Raw genomic sequence first — 17,773 nt, 5'->3', positions numbered from 1 at the left:
ATTCTCTCTTACATGCCATTGAGGATTGTCTCAGTTTTAGAAACGTGTTTGACATTAAGGATTAAAATATAAAATGCTAAAAAAAAAAAGATTTTACTTGACAAACAATTCTGCAGGTTCAGGTTGGAGAGTTAAAACATTCTGACATGGCTTTCTTAGTAGAAATTGACAACCAATAGTGCATGAAACATCAGGTCTTACTGTAAAACTCTACGACACTGTAAAACACAAGGTGACATTTACATTTAACATGTTACAGCAATTGCATCCAATTGGTTAGTGAAGTGTAGCAGTAAATAAAATGTATGATAGATTTATCTCCACCTGCTGATCAGCTCAAGTTTAACCAATATTAACAAAAATCTGTTGTAATTTCAGAAAAAAACTACTCTTAACATAATTACATTTTTTTCAATCAGTTTTATGTCACAATTTGCCATAAATATGAATTTTCATCAAAGGATTTATGTCAATCTAAAAAATTGGCAAACTAATTTGCAGTTTATCATCTGTCTATCCAAGATTATCATCCGGTGCCGGGTCACCTAGCAGCGGGCTTCAGATGTCAACGAAAATTGTCTCATTTGCATAATTCTGGTTCAGTTTGATATGCGAATGTTAATGTATTCTAGTCCAAATGGGGCTCAACCTTTGAATGCATGAATTGTTTTGTATATGCTATTAAAAATTTAAATGATTATCATATGAATATTATGATTATATTAATGTCTTAATTGTGATCTTATGTCTTATGCAGGGACTCTCTGCATTTATGGTCACATGAATGTCAGCGCTGCAGGCCAGATGCCGGTGATGGAGGAGCTTGTCAGTGAGAGGTGAGCAGAGCATTAATCAACTTTTAATAATCATTTGTATTTGTTGTTGAACACTTCCTGACTATGTTCAAACTCCTGGATACACAAAACATCAAAACTCATCAAAACATTGTAGATATTAACTCATATGACGTTAGTTTTTCTGTTGTATTTAGAAAACGGTTATACAGTATAATGACACTCTATATGGACCTCAACTTCACACAGTTGGACATGTGAAGTTTAATCTATAGAGGTCTATAGATTTACAGGTCAGGTGTAACACAAAATCCAGGAAAAAGTAGTTGGTCATTGTGCTAAATTCTGCCAGAAAAGTGCAAAAAGAAAGTAGCAGACATGGCTGCTGTACTGTGTTATAAACCAGTCTCAAAGATCTGCAGATCAAAAAATAAATTGACAGCCTTGGTTCATTCTTCAAGGGTTTTCTCATCTCCTGAGTTTTGATTGAGAGGAGGAATTTTGTGATTTCTGCAGCACTGCTCGCTGCTTCTATAATCTGTCTAGCCCTCAGGCTTGTTGGTTTGATTAAAAAAAGGGATCATGCTGAGACCATTGGGTGGTCTTTTTGCTGCTTTGTGATGTAAAGAGTCATTTTATAGCTTCCTCTGCTTGGTTTACATCCTTTTTTCCCTGGAGGTTAAGAGACAGAGTTGAGAGATATGAATTGTTCTTAAATTATCACTGTGAAGGTGCAGTTGAACCATTTTACTACTCTGACTTTTAACTCACAGACTCTCAGCCTGATAAGAAAGGACGAATATAGCTAAAATGAGGAGAGACATACAGTAAGCAGAATCACAGAGCATCAAGAACAGAACAGAAAAGGTTAAACTGACAGATTTAACACAAAATGTTAACAGACTGCACATGTTAAACTGGCTGCAACAACCTCAGTTTGAAAGTTACTGTGCTTGTTTTAGAACCAATCACGTCAGACAGCAGCGGTTCACAAGATGATGCAAACTGACGCACTTTTATATCAATGCACTGTAAGACAGAACTGAGTTGTCAAATCTAAAGGGAGCTGTCAGGACACCAAGAAAGTTTAATATAAAAATGAACAAGGTTTAGCTCACAGTTAAAACTCTGCTTTGCCTGTTCTCTGCTATGCTTTATCTCCCGACGTCGCCAGATTTCCCCGTGGGTCCCCAAGCTCCCGTGTACCCATGAAATTGGCGACTATGTTCATAAAGATAGAATGATGATGAAAATTGTCATATTTGTGGACATTATGCTCTTCCTCATGCCTGTTAAGGGCTAGTTTAGGGTCAAAAAGGTTGTTATTTATTGTTTATTTGGATCCCCATTAGTTGTTACCTTGGCAGTAACTAACCTACTCTCTCTAAAGTAACTGACCCATCATTCCTATCACTTATGTTTGGTTTTAAATTATTTTGTGTCTCTTCAAACATCTTGTATTAATTTGGAATCGGATGTTCATCACACATTCAGTATCATCAATTAATCCTTCAATCAATCCTCAATAACTTTGCACTATATTGTTTATACATAAAAGTCTTTCAGAAATATGTGGACCTTTGGGTTTTTAACCACACTTCTTATTTTTCTGACTCCTTATTTCTTCTTATTTTCAATAAAACTCCTTATTTTTTTAATAAAATGGAACAATAATGGAAAACTTGACTTAACATAGTATTAACCCCCCAAAAAAGTACCTCCAGAAAACAAGAGGCCTGATGGGAAATTCATATCCAAAATAACGTTAAGACAATCATGTCAGTTTTGTATTATGTATGTGATTTAAAACTATGCTTTTTGCTTAATGAATACATGAAGAAAAGACACTTGTTGCACACCAAAAACCATATCTCTGGATCATTTAAAACAAGAAGTTTTGTGCATGCTTCATCCAGCTTGCTTGTCAATATGAGTACCATCATATCAATACAATAGAAATACACATGTTTATATTGTGGGCATGAGTAGCACCCCTTTAATTGTTGGTCTACAATCATATAGAAACTTAAAGTTTAGATCAACATCAAAATACAATAACTTGTTGGCCATCTGTCTACCAAATGTAATCAAAAATACAAAAAGAGCAATGTTTGTTTTTTTAAATTTTTATATTTAAATATGTTCATGACAACTAAAATAGGTAAAAACATGTTGTTAGAGGAAGGTAGGGAGACGTGTAGGTTTGGGTAAGGATCAGAATTAGTTAATAAAAGTAGATAACTAAGGTCTTTTCAAATATAGTAGGTGTAAATAAGTAGTGATGGGGTTCTACATGTCCTAGTTTCATGCTGTAATGTTATGAATGGGCTCCACCTCTGGTTGATGGCTGTAGCCTTCAGCAGCCTTGACAGAAGTGATTTATGACGCAGCCTCACAGCGGCCCACGCAGTGCCCTATATACATACATACATACATACATACACCCATCCTGATGTCACATATGTTAAGCAGTGTGGTCACATATGTGTTTCTGTGTTGTTTGTTTGACACAGATCAAGATGAGGTGGTACATAAATGACACAGATTCATATATTAATACATCAGTCTGTGAGGACAACTGAGACACCAAAGATTCTGTTAAGTCAAATTGAAAAGTGTGAACACTTTGAGGAGCATGCATGCCAGCTCTGACAGCTCTATCTTTTTAGTGTGAGGAGAAAGGCTAAACCTGGAGCAGGAAATCTGTGCAAGCAACAATATATCTGAGTGCAAGCATAGAGGTTTAAAGTAGAGCCAATCTAAGTGCAAGCAGGAGCTATTTGAATATGAGGGCAGGGTTTTGAGGGAAATAATTACAAAATCTGAACATGAAATCATGCTTTCAAATTGAAAGCTCTTGAATAAAGATAGGGAAAAAAAAATCAATAGCAAAAATCTATATTTGTCATATCACACGTTTTGCATTGCATGTAAAGGCAGTGTGGCATCTCATTACTGTCTTATCTTTCATTCACCATGTATAACATATGCAAAATATATGCTAATGTTGCCCTTCTGGCAATAGATTAATTTTTAACATCGGTTCGTTTGCCAAATGTGATCCATTTTACATGCACTTTCCTGCATGGGATTCAGAATTTTATATGAGCTACAATAGCATTAGTCTTATCTGTAGAGATAATTTAGGAATGTTTCCTGGTAGCTTAGCGAGACCTTTGGATCCTACAGTTGTCATGCTCTGTGTTTGCAGGCAGCTTGAGTCATAGCCCTATAATCATATTTTTCTTCTTACAGAATCATAAGTTATATGTAACTGTATATACGCTCTGTTTCAAATCGCATCTTCCTGCATAGATTCTTTTAAAATGAAATGTTAAGTACATTCACTTCGGTAATGTAGATTAAACACACGTGAATGTTAATTTGTTCGAAACGTATCGTTATGATTGTCAAAAAGGACAAAATAGTCAATGTGAAAGTGTACTCGTTGAGTTGAATGAAGGGGGGAAACAAAACAAACAAAAAACAACAAAAGAACTGATTAGACATGACAGAGAGGAAAAAAGTGCAGCCCAGCATATATTAAAGTACAATCAAGGAAACTAGGGCTGCAATTAACGATAACTTTCAGTATCTATTCATCTTTCAATTCTTTTTTCGATTAATCATTGCATCTATAAAACCTCAGAGGATAGTAAAATACGTGCTTCACAATTCCTAGAGCCCAAGGTGATGTCATAAAATGTCCTGTTTTATTCGACTTACAGACCAAAACCCAAAGATATTCATTTTAATATAATGTAAAACATTTGAGAACCTGACAAAAATGAATTTGCAGCAGCAGATTAATTTTCCAGTTGATGTATCGATTTATTGACCACTCATTACAGACAGGAAAGAAATATCCATTTCCCTAGTAGAAAACAGTGAAGTACAATCAGAGAATTATTCACTATGCTCTTCAGCATACATGACTACAAAATTACACAATTACACAAGTGCTTGACTATTGTAGTTTTTGATAAAAATTCAAAAAGTTAACCATGAAAACCTTTTATAAAAGCAAGTTATGCTGGTTCAAAGTTGCAGCCCTCCATTACAGAGTATCTACAGCGTAAAATGCCTTTCAGCAAACAACTTTGATTTTATCCAACATGACTCCCAATGCAGCTCTTCTACAGCCTCTGAAAGGTTTTGATTGGTGAAGGCTGTTTAGCAACACTTCCTGTTAGCTTGTCAATGAGGAGAGATGTTATACTTTTCATGTCACACAGATTTTATGTAATAATGTTGCGTAAGTATGTACAGATGGTTTGGAGGCATGTCCTCTATGAGCTTATTTATTAGAATCACAGCTATTTCTCACCTTTTACTAGCAAGTACATCACATGTGCACTAGAATATTGAATATGGATGCTTCTTTTCAATCCATCCAAGTATGTGAACATAAGTATTAAGTAGTATTATTATTAAGTGCAATTATGTTAAGTATTAAGTTTATCTCACAATGCAGTGTTGAGATTTGAAAGAGTTTTTGAGAGTTTGGAGCAAAAAAAATTGAAGTTGCTTTTAGTTTCTTATTCAGATATAGCAATTAAAAGAATCTCACTGTACTAATTGCTCGTTTTGCTTCATTGGAGAATTGTGTGGCCATCTTTGTAAATGGTGTGTTGTTTAAATCCCACTGGGCTTCATAAGTGTGTGGGTGACAGCAATTTGGTTAACTCGGCTCCTGAGAAAATATTCAACTCTTCTGTTAACTAGCAAAAAATGAATTCATGTCAAAACATTTTATGAATTGTAAGTCTCCATATTCAGGTTTTGTCATTAGTGGTCAAAACATTTAACACTTGTTTTGCTTCAACCACTCCTAATGGTCAAAAAAAATGCATTTAACCTATGAGAGACATTGCTTATAATAACAAGTATCAGCTCAATCACCCTTGACCCTGAAACTCTACCAAGTAACACTGTGATAAAGAAAATGTCCCTGTAAATATCAGTGACTGTCACACTACAGCTATCTTCAACTAACACCTAATATATCGCATATCAAACTCATCCTGCAATGTAATAGCTCATGTCAGGGATTTTCATGCAACCATGGAGCGCATTCCTCCCAGACATGTTCGAGCCATAAGTCGATACACTGCAGTCAGTCAGACTCAGAGAGATCAGATAGCACCGAGTTTCTCTTTTCCTCTCCAAGAATCAGTTTACCCTCGTTCTTTCTCAGCTTTCTCTCGCTCTGCTGTTTACCTTCCTTCCTTCCTCACCACCTCAGGTGTCCTGTTACAGATCCTGTTTTCTGGATGATTGCTTTCAACAGGAAAGTTCAGTCTCAGACAGCACGTAAGCAAACAGAAAGATGGAAAAAAAAAGCGTTGCACCTCCGCCCGCTTGTGTTGTTACAGTACATTTGTCAGTTGTTTGTTCATTTGTTCCTCTATTTGCTCAGTTCATGCAGTTGTTTATTCAGTTTGGTATCTACGTGTATAATTCATTCAGGAATGAGGCAGGAGATGGATATTCTGTGTAAACTATGCCCTGTAGGTTGATAATGATGCAAACAGTAACTAGTGGCAGAAATTCATCTGTAGTTTAATAAAACTCTCAGTTAATCAGTTTTTTTTTCTTCTTTACTTCTGCATGAGATAAGAGGGGTTTTTATTTGGAGGGAAAAACACATTTTGCATCCAGCTTCTTAAAGTTAGCCAGGTGCCATACAAATATACGATGACAAACAAAACAACAATGTGAAAAAATTTGACCACTTTTCATAATTTACACTAGGAATTTTTGTCCTTAAGATTTAAACGGATAAATTATAAAAAATCCTTCTTTCAAGAATTAACTTTTATAGAAAAAAACTTTTAAAGAAAAAAAAAGTTACATATATGACTAATGCATAAGATAACTAATGCTTGTTGTAAGTATATATAAAGTATTTAAATTTACCTGAAATCAACAAAAGTAGGAAGTAATATAAGGTCACAAGCTGCTGATTAACTGAGGGGGAAACAAACTATAACATTTACTCTAATGCAGAAATACAGAATCATTTTTGAAGATAATTTATAAAGATTTCCATAACCTTAACCATGGTTGCCATGCGCAGAAAGCAAGAATTTTTACAGTATTATTCATTTATTTTTGTAATTTGCAGAATTGTCCAATATCTATACATTTTTTTAAATTAAAGTATGAATTTAGGGTGTTGCAGGGTTTACCCTCTGTAACCCTGACTCATTTTAGTCATATAGACATCCATTCATCATCCATCACCTCAACCCACCTGTGGATAATTTCACTGCAGTGGTGGCAGCAGCTCACAACACAACTGACTCTATTCTTACTTTTTTTCTATCCCTCCATTCAAGCCCCACTTATGCCATTTGGTTGCTGCTGGAGTGCAGACTTGGCAGGCAACACACGGCACATCATCTTTTTTCTTTCACAGACTGAATAATTCATTCAGCAACTGCTTATTTAATCTCAATAAGAAATCCTCCATTCATACAAAAAAGCATTTGCTGATGCATGAAGCTGAGCGTGCACACACACAAACTGGTACTGAAAAAAACAAAAAAACAACAACAACACAGGATGCCTAGGCTTCCGTTCAACTCTCTCATCATATCTGTGAATCGAAGCGTGCTAACGACGCCGTCAAAATCTCCAGCGATGAATCCGACGTCTGTCAAGCATCTGAGTCTCTTATCCTCGCAGATGGTGAGGAGTCAGCAGGAGGTGGTGTGTGTGTTTGTGTTAGGGGAGTTTTGAGTGCTCCATTATACAGTGTTTCCAACCCGGTTCCAGTAATGCCTGACAAGGTGATTTATCCCACCTGTCACTAATAGCACTTGTGCCGGCTCAGCCTCCAGCGCCTCCTTTTTTCCTTTAATTATCCTTTTCTTGATCCTTTCCTTTTCAGAAAATGACACACAACCTCCTATCCTCCATCAGCCTGCTTTCCCCTCTAAAAAGAATTCACCACAGGTGTACCTACCACTGAGGACAAGGTCATGTCCACTGTATCTTTTTTATGGATATTTGAGGGATTTAATGACCTGAGTTTTTTTTAAAGGCTACTACAAAGGACAGCTTAGTTTTCTCATTTGAATAACTGAGGTTATATATTTTTTTACACTATTTAAGAGAACTCGCACATTGCTGCATTTACATTATTAAATTACACAGATTACAGTTGACTGAATAACGAAATAACATCCAACATGTGGGTGTTTTTCTTGGTTCTAGACAACATTTTCTGCAGCTGCTGGTCTCGGTTTTATGACCTCAGTGTCTCTAAAATCCTGGCTATGGCCCTGACCTGCCTTTTAGAAGTGTGTGTTTGCTCACACATATAGCTGGTGCAACTTTTTGTTGCTTGAATGCTGCAATTTAATATCACCCACTGGAAGAAATCCTTGGCCAGCTTTCAAAATTGAAGATTCAAGAGACTTTATTGCCGTTTGCACAGGCACAGGGTACATGCACATTGGAATTCTTGTGTGGTTCACTTAGTCAAGTTAATAAAAAAAGAAAGAAATTTACAATAAATTAAATTTAGATGAAATAAAAAAAAAGAGTAGCAAGGTCTGAGAGATATTACATTATTTATAGAAGTTATTTACAGCACTCCAACAACTGTTTACAGAGCTTCTACTGTAGATTAGCTACTTTCCTAAAATGTCACACCAGCATAAGAGCAAAAGTTTGAGCCTAAGTCATGCTGTTTGAGCACTGAAATGAGGAAAAAAAAAAAAAAGAAAGACTGCTGGGAAGAGAAAGGGGAAAATGTGTCGTTGCCAGCTTCTCCTTTGAAACAAATATGTCATATTTCAAGTTGAGGTGCAGAACAATTAGCTAATTTGTGCAGACAAGTGGCTCTGAGCTAACGTCTGCCCAGAGTTTTCACACAGAGTTGCTCTCTTTGATACACACATGCTAAGAACTGTTGCAAGAGAGCGAGAAAGAAAGTTTATGATCTTATTGACACACACACACACACAAACACATACAAACCAAAGCTAATATATCTCTTTTTTTGATACACTTAGAAACACAATCACATTACGGTAAATCTCTGCAAACATTCAAAATCCTGCAGTCTTGCACTTTGGCACTATTCTCCCCTCACACATACACAAACATACACCCGTGCAGCTGCAGTTGGAAATGTATTTTAACGCAGCCCAGAATAAAATTGGCATTGTATGTTTCTGCAAATCACAGATATGTTGAATCTCTACATTTCAATACATTTAATACGTATCATATCAACATTTCTACAGTATGCATCATAAAGTGACGTAGTTCAGATGAGATTTATATGAGCTCACTTCCATGTTAGGAGGAGGCAGGTTGGTTGGTTGGCTAGAAAGTTAGTTGCACGACACAAAGTTGCAAAAGTGTCAAAGCAACAGAGACGACTGTTTGAGACCACTGCTCGCTTCCTGTTTCAACTGAAAAAAACAAGTATTTTTAGCAAGATGTTGGGACATTTGCAACTGTTTTTCTGGTGACAAAACCGGGTATTTTAACCCAAACCATGATCTTCTCCTAACCCTAACCAAGTGGTTTTTGTGCCTAAACCTAACCAGACCTTAACCACAGCGTTGTCACATCATAAAAAATAATTATTCAACTGATAACGACCATTTAATGCAACATTAAATGACACGTGATAAGCTCTAAATGCGATCAACATTGAGTTTCAACGTATCCGTGGTTTGCAGAAACGTTCAGTGCCAATGTTTTATTCTGGCAATTGGGTTGTTTAATGATGTGGAGGAAGACGGGGAAACAAGACTGTTTGCTTTTGGTTTCTGTGTTGTGGTTTTAGTCATCACTGTCTCAACGCTACTGATTAAAGCTGCAGCAGATGCTTCAATGTGAGGAAGGGATTAGACCAGGAGGGGGAAACAGGACTGCGAATTTACAGCTGCAGGATACATGCAGGGTATGCAAAACCAAATATGTAAAGGAATATCTTCCACATTTTTGGTAAAAAAAATCTTCTTCTGCTGCATCAGAAGGAGCCTTAAAAATGATCCTTTAAAGATGCCACATGAATGTGTTGTAATGTTACTGTTAGGTAATTGTGGTGGTTATTATCTCACTATTTTCTCACATTTTACTGACTAAAAATAATCTACATATTAATCGAGAATGAAAATAATAGTTTGTTGCAGCCCTGATTAATGTTTTCTCATTGACCTCCCAGAAGTGCGGAAGTTCATCTACTTAATACTCCGTCTTCCGTATGATTTATCAGGAAGCTGGAGCGCAGTCTGTTCAGGAACAAGCTGAGCTGCAGCCCTCCTCCTCTTTGGTGCATTAAAGCGATCCGGGAGATTTACCTCCAAATCAGACCTCAATTTAAAATGACTTGCAGTGTTCCTGCAGTGGTTTATTTAAAGAAATCTGACATTTCTCTGAGCATATAGAAGCTGTATTTTTGGACATAATTTAGCATTTACTGTTTGTCGAAATCACTCCATATTCGCTCAAATCTAATCTAAAACAGACATTCCTTTTTAGTCTGTATTTCACCAAATGGAGATTGCAACAGAACATCCATGTTTAAATGGGTAATTAAATCCTCAATGTTTTCCCTTAATTTGGAAAAAAAAGACATCTTTTTAACTTTCTTTTTAACCAGATCCAAACATGTGTTCAGTGACTCCTCATGTATTAAAAGTAGTCTTCAACATCTTTTCACTGACGTTTCACTCGATGTTTTTGAACATAAACGTCCTAAAATAAATAGGTGATGTATGTGTTGTTACTGAATGACTTAGAAGGTGAGGTATCGTAGCACCTGACATCATCTACGCTGAAGTGTTTTAGTGTTGATCGTGCAGATGTGTTTGCATCACTTTTGATCTTCCACGGAGATAAGAGGATGAGCGCGCTGAAGAGAGAAGTTTCCCTCCTGATGTTTATCAGACAGACACGACGGACGTGTTCAGTCTACCTGTGAAAACTTAAATCTTCTTTAACCGCATGCAGATTAATAAGAAAGATGTGAAAATCCTTGAGGGCAGATGTGCTGACTGTCAATGTGCTTTTCGGCAAAGATAAGGATGCGGCATTTTTAGCAGCACAGAGACATTTCGTTGGTTGATTTATCAGTCACTTCTTGACATTTTCCTGCAGCAGTATCCTCAAGCCAAACCCTTCTATAGTTACTGTACTGTAGTGTTTCCTCCAGACATCCCATTCAGAAAAAGGACACCTGCTCTTTTCTTTCATGAACTGTGATGAAACTGTAGACGGGCGCCATAGAGAGTAGTTTATTTAAAACCACGTCCTCTCTGATTACATAACAGTGCTGACTGTATCTTTTACCCAACCACTGCTCATCCTCCGCTGTAGACCGCAAACAGTGTTTCCTTCTAGCATCTTCTTACAGAATCATAAACCCTCAAAAAGTAAATGTATCTCTCATATATTTTACATCTGGATAAGAGCATAACTAAAGTCCTACGCTTCTGCTTGTGTGTTGAAGCTGTGCCTTCATTCCAGCTTTTTATCATTTATATTACATTGTTCTGATACATTCAGAAACAGAATCACATTATGGTGAATATCTGCAAACACTCACACAAAATCCTTTGTCCACACACTCAGTCATGCACTGTGACAATATTCCCTCCTCACACATACGCAAACATACGGACGACAGCCGTGCAGTTGCAGTCGGAAGTGTATTTTAATGATGTGGAGGAAAACAGGGAAACAACACTGTTTGCTTTTGGTTTCTGTGTTGCAGTCGTAGTCATCACTGTCTCCACGCTGCTGATTAAAGCTGCAGCAGATGCTTCGCTGTGAGGAAGGGATTAAACCAAGAGAGGGAAACAGGACAGTGAATTCACAGCTGCAGGATACATGCAGGGTATGCAAAGTTAAATATGTAAAAGAATATCCTCCACATATTTGGTAAAAAAAAATCTTCCTCTGCGGCATCAAATGGAGCCTTAAAAATGATCCTTTAAAGATGCCACATGAAGAGTTTAAAGCACTAAAAGTGATGAAAGTTTCAGAATTTGAGAGGTGGGTAAACGACATTTACCTATGTTTAGTCTCCACTACAGCCCTGTGTATAACTGTAAAAATTAAAAAAAAGAGAACTACAGGAGATTTACAGAGAAAATTAAAAACGGGAGCACGGCTGGAGGGGGGTAAAAATACAGGAGGAACCCAGGAAAAGCATTAGAGTTAACAGATCTGGGAAAGACAAGCCAGACTGTCCAGAATCTTTCCACCTGCCACATCCTGGCATCATCCTGGCATCATCCTGGCGTTTCAGCATCACTGTGCTGCTCCACAACTGACCACATGTGTGAGTACCATACAGTCGGGTCCTCTCCTCTGCACTCTGGGGGATTGGGAATGTGATGATGAGACAGCGCATTGTGCCCAATATTTCATAAATTGCGGATGTAATTGGTTAAGATTTGAGCTGGCTTATGTCTTTTAGAATTGAAAAGTGCTTATGGAATAGTTATGGCTTATTATAAGCACAAGTGACGCTGCTGGCTTGCATGTTTATGATCAAGTGGATCCATAATTAATGTTTGATATTAAGTGAAATTAAAGGTGTGTGAGGATCATTACACAATCTGGCTTCCATTCACCACCTCGCCATCTGCGTCGCCAGTTTCCCGTCTCCAAAATACCGTACAGGTGCGCACATCCTCCCGTCAAGTTTGTTTTCAACTTTTTTGTGGGAGGTGACGTACGTATCTCTAAAGCCTCGTTTTGTGTGTATTTAATGGTTATTAATGAGATTCCGGATCAAGATGCAGGTGGCTTCTGGGTTATTTTTGTGCCTTTTTGAAGTGACGCACATATAACCAGATCCTGTCTGTGGATAGTAGGAGTATGTCTAATTCTTTAAAGCTGGAAAAGACAAGATATAATGTTGTGGAGCTTCCTGCATCTTCTATAGGTGACTGTTCTGTCGTTTAAGAAGTTGCCTAATCATGCCTGGTTAATGTGCATGGTCATACATGGTCATTCATGGTCATACATGGTCATTTGCTTATTCAGAGACACTTTTATTGTTGAATCTGCTCTGATCTGTCCTCTCCATCACCAACTTGTTTGTAAAGAGAGAAACGAGGATAGAAAAACTATAACAGACAGCATCAACAACAGTTTCACGTTCTGTCGGCTCATTTTACTGTTGAGTGTGTTTTTTTTTCTTCTTCCTGTTGATAAATGGCCAAATGTTGGGTCCATGACATCATGCTCCGATAATTTCCAGCTTCTCTGATAGAACTTGGTAGCAGAAAATGCTAAAACATTATATACAGGGTTTTTTTTTTAACTAATTAAGGAGCTCCTGATTAGAGCTGCTAATTAGCACCAACAGCAACACCAACAGTTGCACCCAAAAAATCCTAATGCAGGGGAAGTTATTTGTATTTATTTTTATTTGTCAGGGACAGTTCACGTTTCAACAGAAATGTTTAAAAGAGATCAAGAGTCTGTGAGAACCAAAAAATACCAAAAGTTGTGGTTCTGTTAGTTGTTTGCTTATTCTTTGATCAGATATTTCCTTATTTAAATCATATTTTTTGATGATTTGAGTTTTTGTATGGCCACTCTGTGTTAAGACAAATTTAACACTGATGAATTTGAGAAGATATTGAGAGGTTGTATCATATCCCTGTAAGTACTGTAAGGCAAAGAAAAAAGTCACAATACTGTTATAGGAACTTGTCCATGGTAAATTTTCAGATGGTACTCAGTCCCAGATATAACATGAGAGAATGGACCACAATGCGAGCAGATAAAAGACATGATTAAGATCAAACTTTTATTTTTTCTCTAATGGAAACCAAACCCCCAGATCTCAACTCTTCTTTGACAAAAGGCATTATGGGCTATAAGAAATCACTAAATGATATGTCTGCTGGTATTTTATGTCTTTATAATAGTATCGCTCTTGCCCTTGTGAAGCACCTTGTGTTGCTTTCTGTATGAAATGTGCTCTATCAATAAATTTGACTTGACCGATGGTATATATAACAGTCATGTTGTCCTTCTCGCATATAAATGTTTGCTTTTTTATTTTATGTAGTCCCTTGGCAGTCATTTGGTGTGACACTACAGCTGAATTCACTCTTTAAAACGAGTCTATCAAATTTAATCACACATTTTCTTCCTCTTTCTCACACACACACACACACACTCCCACGAGATAGCGTCTCCTGTCCAGGTGTGCGAAGTGAAACCATGTGGGCTAACATTTGAACAGCTGCATGAATTTCTATTGTCAGCTCACTGCAGTTACTTTAGTGGCTGCCATTTACCAAGAAAAACAAGTAACCAAGCAACAGAGAAGACACTCACATCTAATCAACTGCAGAGAGAGAAACAGAGTGCAATATTTATGTGCCACAAATGCCTTTATAAGTCAAGAAGAAGAAAGCAGAATAGTGTAACTAAAGTTGACTGCTGGCAACGATATGCGTTTTAGCTTTACAGTTCCTGGCTATGGGACTGGGACTGGGAAGCTATGCTGTGAGACAAAGACTATCACAGCTCAGATCCACACAAGTATAACACTGTTATACAAACTCGTGATGTGTGTGCGTGCTTGTATACGCCACTCATTCATTCAGAAGCTGTGGATCTTTGCAGGTGTCCAGCTGTTTACACAACCTGCAGGAGAAGTTTCAGGCAACATAATTAAAATGATGGTGTGATTATTTGTTGGTAGAAGCATGTGTGTGTGTGTGTGTGTGTGAACTTGGATTTTGGTGTAAACAAGGGTATGTGTGTGTGTGTGTGTGAATGTTAATTTATCCTATTAACAGAGTAAATTTCAAAGACAGCAGGGAAGAAGAGGCAGCTTGTTTGAATCATGCAGAAACAAAGTCATTGTTTGGATTGAATTAACTTCAAATCAGAATTCTAATTAAAGATGGAGAGATGAGGAAGGAATGCCCGTGTCTACCATGGCTTGAGGCTGAAGCCAACGCAGAAATACCTTTAAGTGGAGCCGCTGGATGCTCCGACTGGCTCCCATTCAAAGAACATCAACTTCTCTCTAGAAATACTAAGTCAATCATGTTTTCAACTAGTAATTATGGTCTCATTCTTTAAATTCAGGCCCTCTAATAAGTGTTCTGGTGCATTTTGGAAATTATTGCTCCGTTAATAAGATTTGAAGACTTATAGTAGCTTTGATGTTGGCCTTGTGGGCGTTGATTGACGGCTGTGATTGACAGTTGGCTCACCTGCTGCTCTCTCCGGCTCCAGGACTCACACTGAGTTGGACAACTGTCGCGATATTTCACCAAATTTAATGTAACTTGACTATGATACCTGCCCTGTTTGCACAATTTAGCTAAAGTAGCTATCGTTCGGTCCGAGGAAGCGGGGCGTGTTTCCAGAGTTTGAAAGGCAACACCGTACATTCCTCATTAGGAAGGTCCTGGCTGAAAACGGAAAAAATGGCGCCGACCGTAAGCAGCAAAGCTGGACTTCAAAACGGCTCCAATGCAAACCAACGGATGACGTCCAGTGGTGGAAGAAGTACTCAGATCTTTACAAGTACCAATACAGCAATGTAAAAATACTCCATTACATGTAAAAGTCCTGCATGAAAAATCCTACAAAAGTAAAAGTACATAAGTATTAACAGCAAAATGTAGTTAAAGTATTAAAGAACTCATTTCATGATTTTAAAAGGTGTAAACAATACCACAACAAACCTTCACTACATCTGGTCATAAAATGCAATCCAATAAAACAGCATCACAAACGATGGCCTCAAAATGATAACAGAATTAAATGAACACCTGTCTGATGCAGATTTGACAAAGATGGTTGATTATAATCTCAGCAAAGATGGATGTGTTTCATTCCGCTGTGCAGATTTGGCTTTTATTGAATCCACCTCCTGTAGTTTCTCTGTCGGAGGAATGAGAAGTTCACACTTTGTCTTTGTGGCTGAGCAGCAGGGATGTGTGGTCTCTGCAGGTGGTCTAGCGGCTTACGCTGATTACTGTGGCAAAGTTCAGCTGCTGCACGCTGCGAGTAGATGTGTCACATCTCTCAAGCGTCCTGTGCATCTTCCCAAAATTAACTTATTCCCCACAGATCTGTAAATTTCACAAGTTGTATGTGTTAGCCTTCTTCACTACACTGTGCTCAATAATTTCATGTTATACATATATTTTTAACTCAGCATGTTCACGATAGGGAAAAAGTTATACTATCAGTCTATACAAGTGTTTTTGTAGGAAAGGTCTTTAAAGCAATACTTCACCAAGTACTAATGTTTTGAGTACTCAGCTCTGATAAGTTTGTAGCTTTTTCTTTTGTCAATGACAACATACAGTCAGCTCGGACTTACAAGAGCCACAATGGATTCCAACTGTAAAAGGAAAATAAATTCAAAATGTTCATGGGAACCTTTCAAACCAGTCCTGCAGGGTCACTGTACCCGTCTGCATGCTCTCAGTATGTTGTGACCGCTCATATTTTTTTGTCAAATTTTGACTAATAGGTTAATGGAACTGGCATTGACACAAACACAATATTTCTACTGTTTATCTCATGATTGACATGGCGAAAAATAAACAAGTGGCCACAGTGATAACTTCCCAGAGTAAAATTGTAGTATTATAAACAGTGTTCTGGCATTTGATAAGCCTTTAAACTTATAATATTTTACTCCAGCTGGACTTCTTGGATTGTATTTCTGTTCCTGCAGCGACATGCCTGCACCAACGCAGCCCCTTGCTCTGTTTTATCGCAGGGCTGAGCCTGCAAGTGCTCATTACACGCTAGACAGCAAAAGATAAAACCGGAAAGATAAAAATCGGAAACAAAACTTTGTTACTTTGAAATTCTTACCAAAAAAATATGATGTTTGGACTGAGAATGGTAACAGAGGAAGTGAAACGATAACTGTTGTTTACTACACAACTAGATTATCAGACTTGATTCAACTCTCTTACCATTCAAAACTGTACTTTAAGCTAAATGCTACCTTTAGCATGATGTAATGTTAACATGCTGGCATGTTTACATGTTAACTTTTAGTGTTTTATCTTGTTAGTGTTTTGCAAAATTTTGAGACTTTTGTTTCCCTTCCATTTCCATCCATCTAAAGTTTAATTTAATGTAGCAGAAGTTTGGGATAGTGCACCCAATTTCTTGTAAATAACCATAACCATACCGTCCACTTCCTTAAAATGACTTCCCATGTATCCTTTGATCTTTAAAACAAATTCTTACAGTCGCTGTATAGTTTCTGCAAGAACAAAATTAATGATCAAGTTGCTCTATAAGGTTCTGAGGACATTAATGTTAAGCAATTTGAGATGAAAGCCTCAAAAGCAGCAATATGGAGAAAAGGACATTTTCACATTAGGTTGACCCTGACTCTTCTTGCCTAAAATGAGGTTTGAAGGTCTGTCTGAGCTCAGCAAATGTAACGACACAGAATGATGGATTAATGTTGGTCAGTCATACCAAGGTGAGATTTGAACAAACTCTGCAAACGCCTCCTCTTCTCTCCATCGTCTCTCTGTTTGTTCATATGTGCTTTTTTTTTCTGGTTTCTTTCTCTTTACTTTCTGTCTGCTCGTCTTTCCATTTCTGTCTTTCCTTCCCTTATTAACCTTCTCACTGTCTCTGCCTCTCTGACACACACACTTACTTTTCTGAGCTCAGCGAATCCAGTTTGTGGAATCCCTTTAGCTATATATGCACTCAGTATTACACTCATCCAGGATCTTAAGAGGTTTACACAGACGTCCATCCCCAGGCAGGAGGCTCCACTCCACGCTCCAAAACATGCCGGCCCCTCAAAGTCCTAAAATATACTATGAACCAACAGGAGACAGATCAAAAATAAAATACAATTGTTTAGTTGCTGCTGTGTATTTCCTTCATATTATACTCTGAATCTCTCCATTCTTTCTTTTATATATTAATAAATAAGACTATTTCATGTAGATATTTTAAAAGGTAGACTTTGTTTTTCT

At 37.4% G+C, this 17,773-nt stretch overlaps 1 protein-coding gene across 1 annotated transcript in view; it reads left to right on the top strand.

Moving 5' to 3' along the window:
• Positions 1-17,773, top strand: part of htr4 (5-hydroxytryptamine receptor 4) — a 174,156-nt gene that overhangs the window by 52,051 nt on the left and 104,332 nt on the right. The window contains exon 2 of the mRNA XM_044362808.1: positions 758-836. Within this exon, the coding sequence (XP_044218743.1) occupies positions 781-836 (56 nt within the window). The 5' untranslated portion in view covers positions 758-780. The remainder of the gene's footprint in view (positions 1-757; positions 837-17,773) is intronic.

This window comes from Thunnus albacares, chromosome 10 (genome assembly GCF_914725855.1).
Source record: "Thunnus albacares chromosome 10, fThuAlb1.1, whole genome shotgun sequence".
Taxonomy (NCBI): domain Eukaryota; kingdom Metazoa; phylum Chordata; class Actinopteri; order Scombriformes; family Scombridae; genus Thunnus; species Thunnus albacares.
This window is presented reverse-complemented; position numbering and strand designations above follow the sequence as displayed.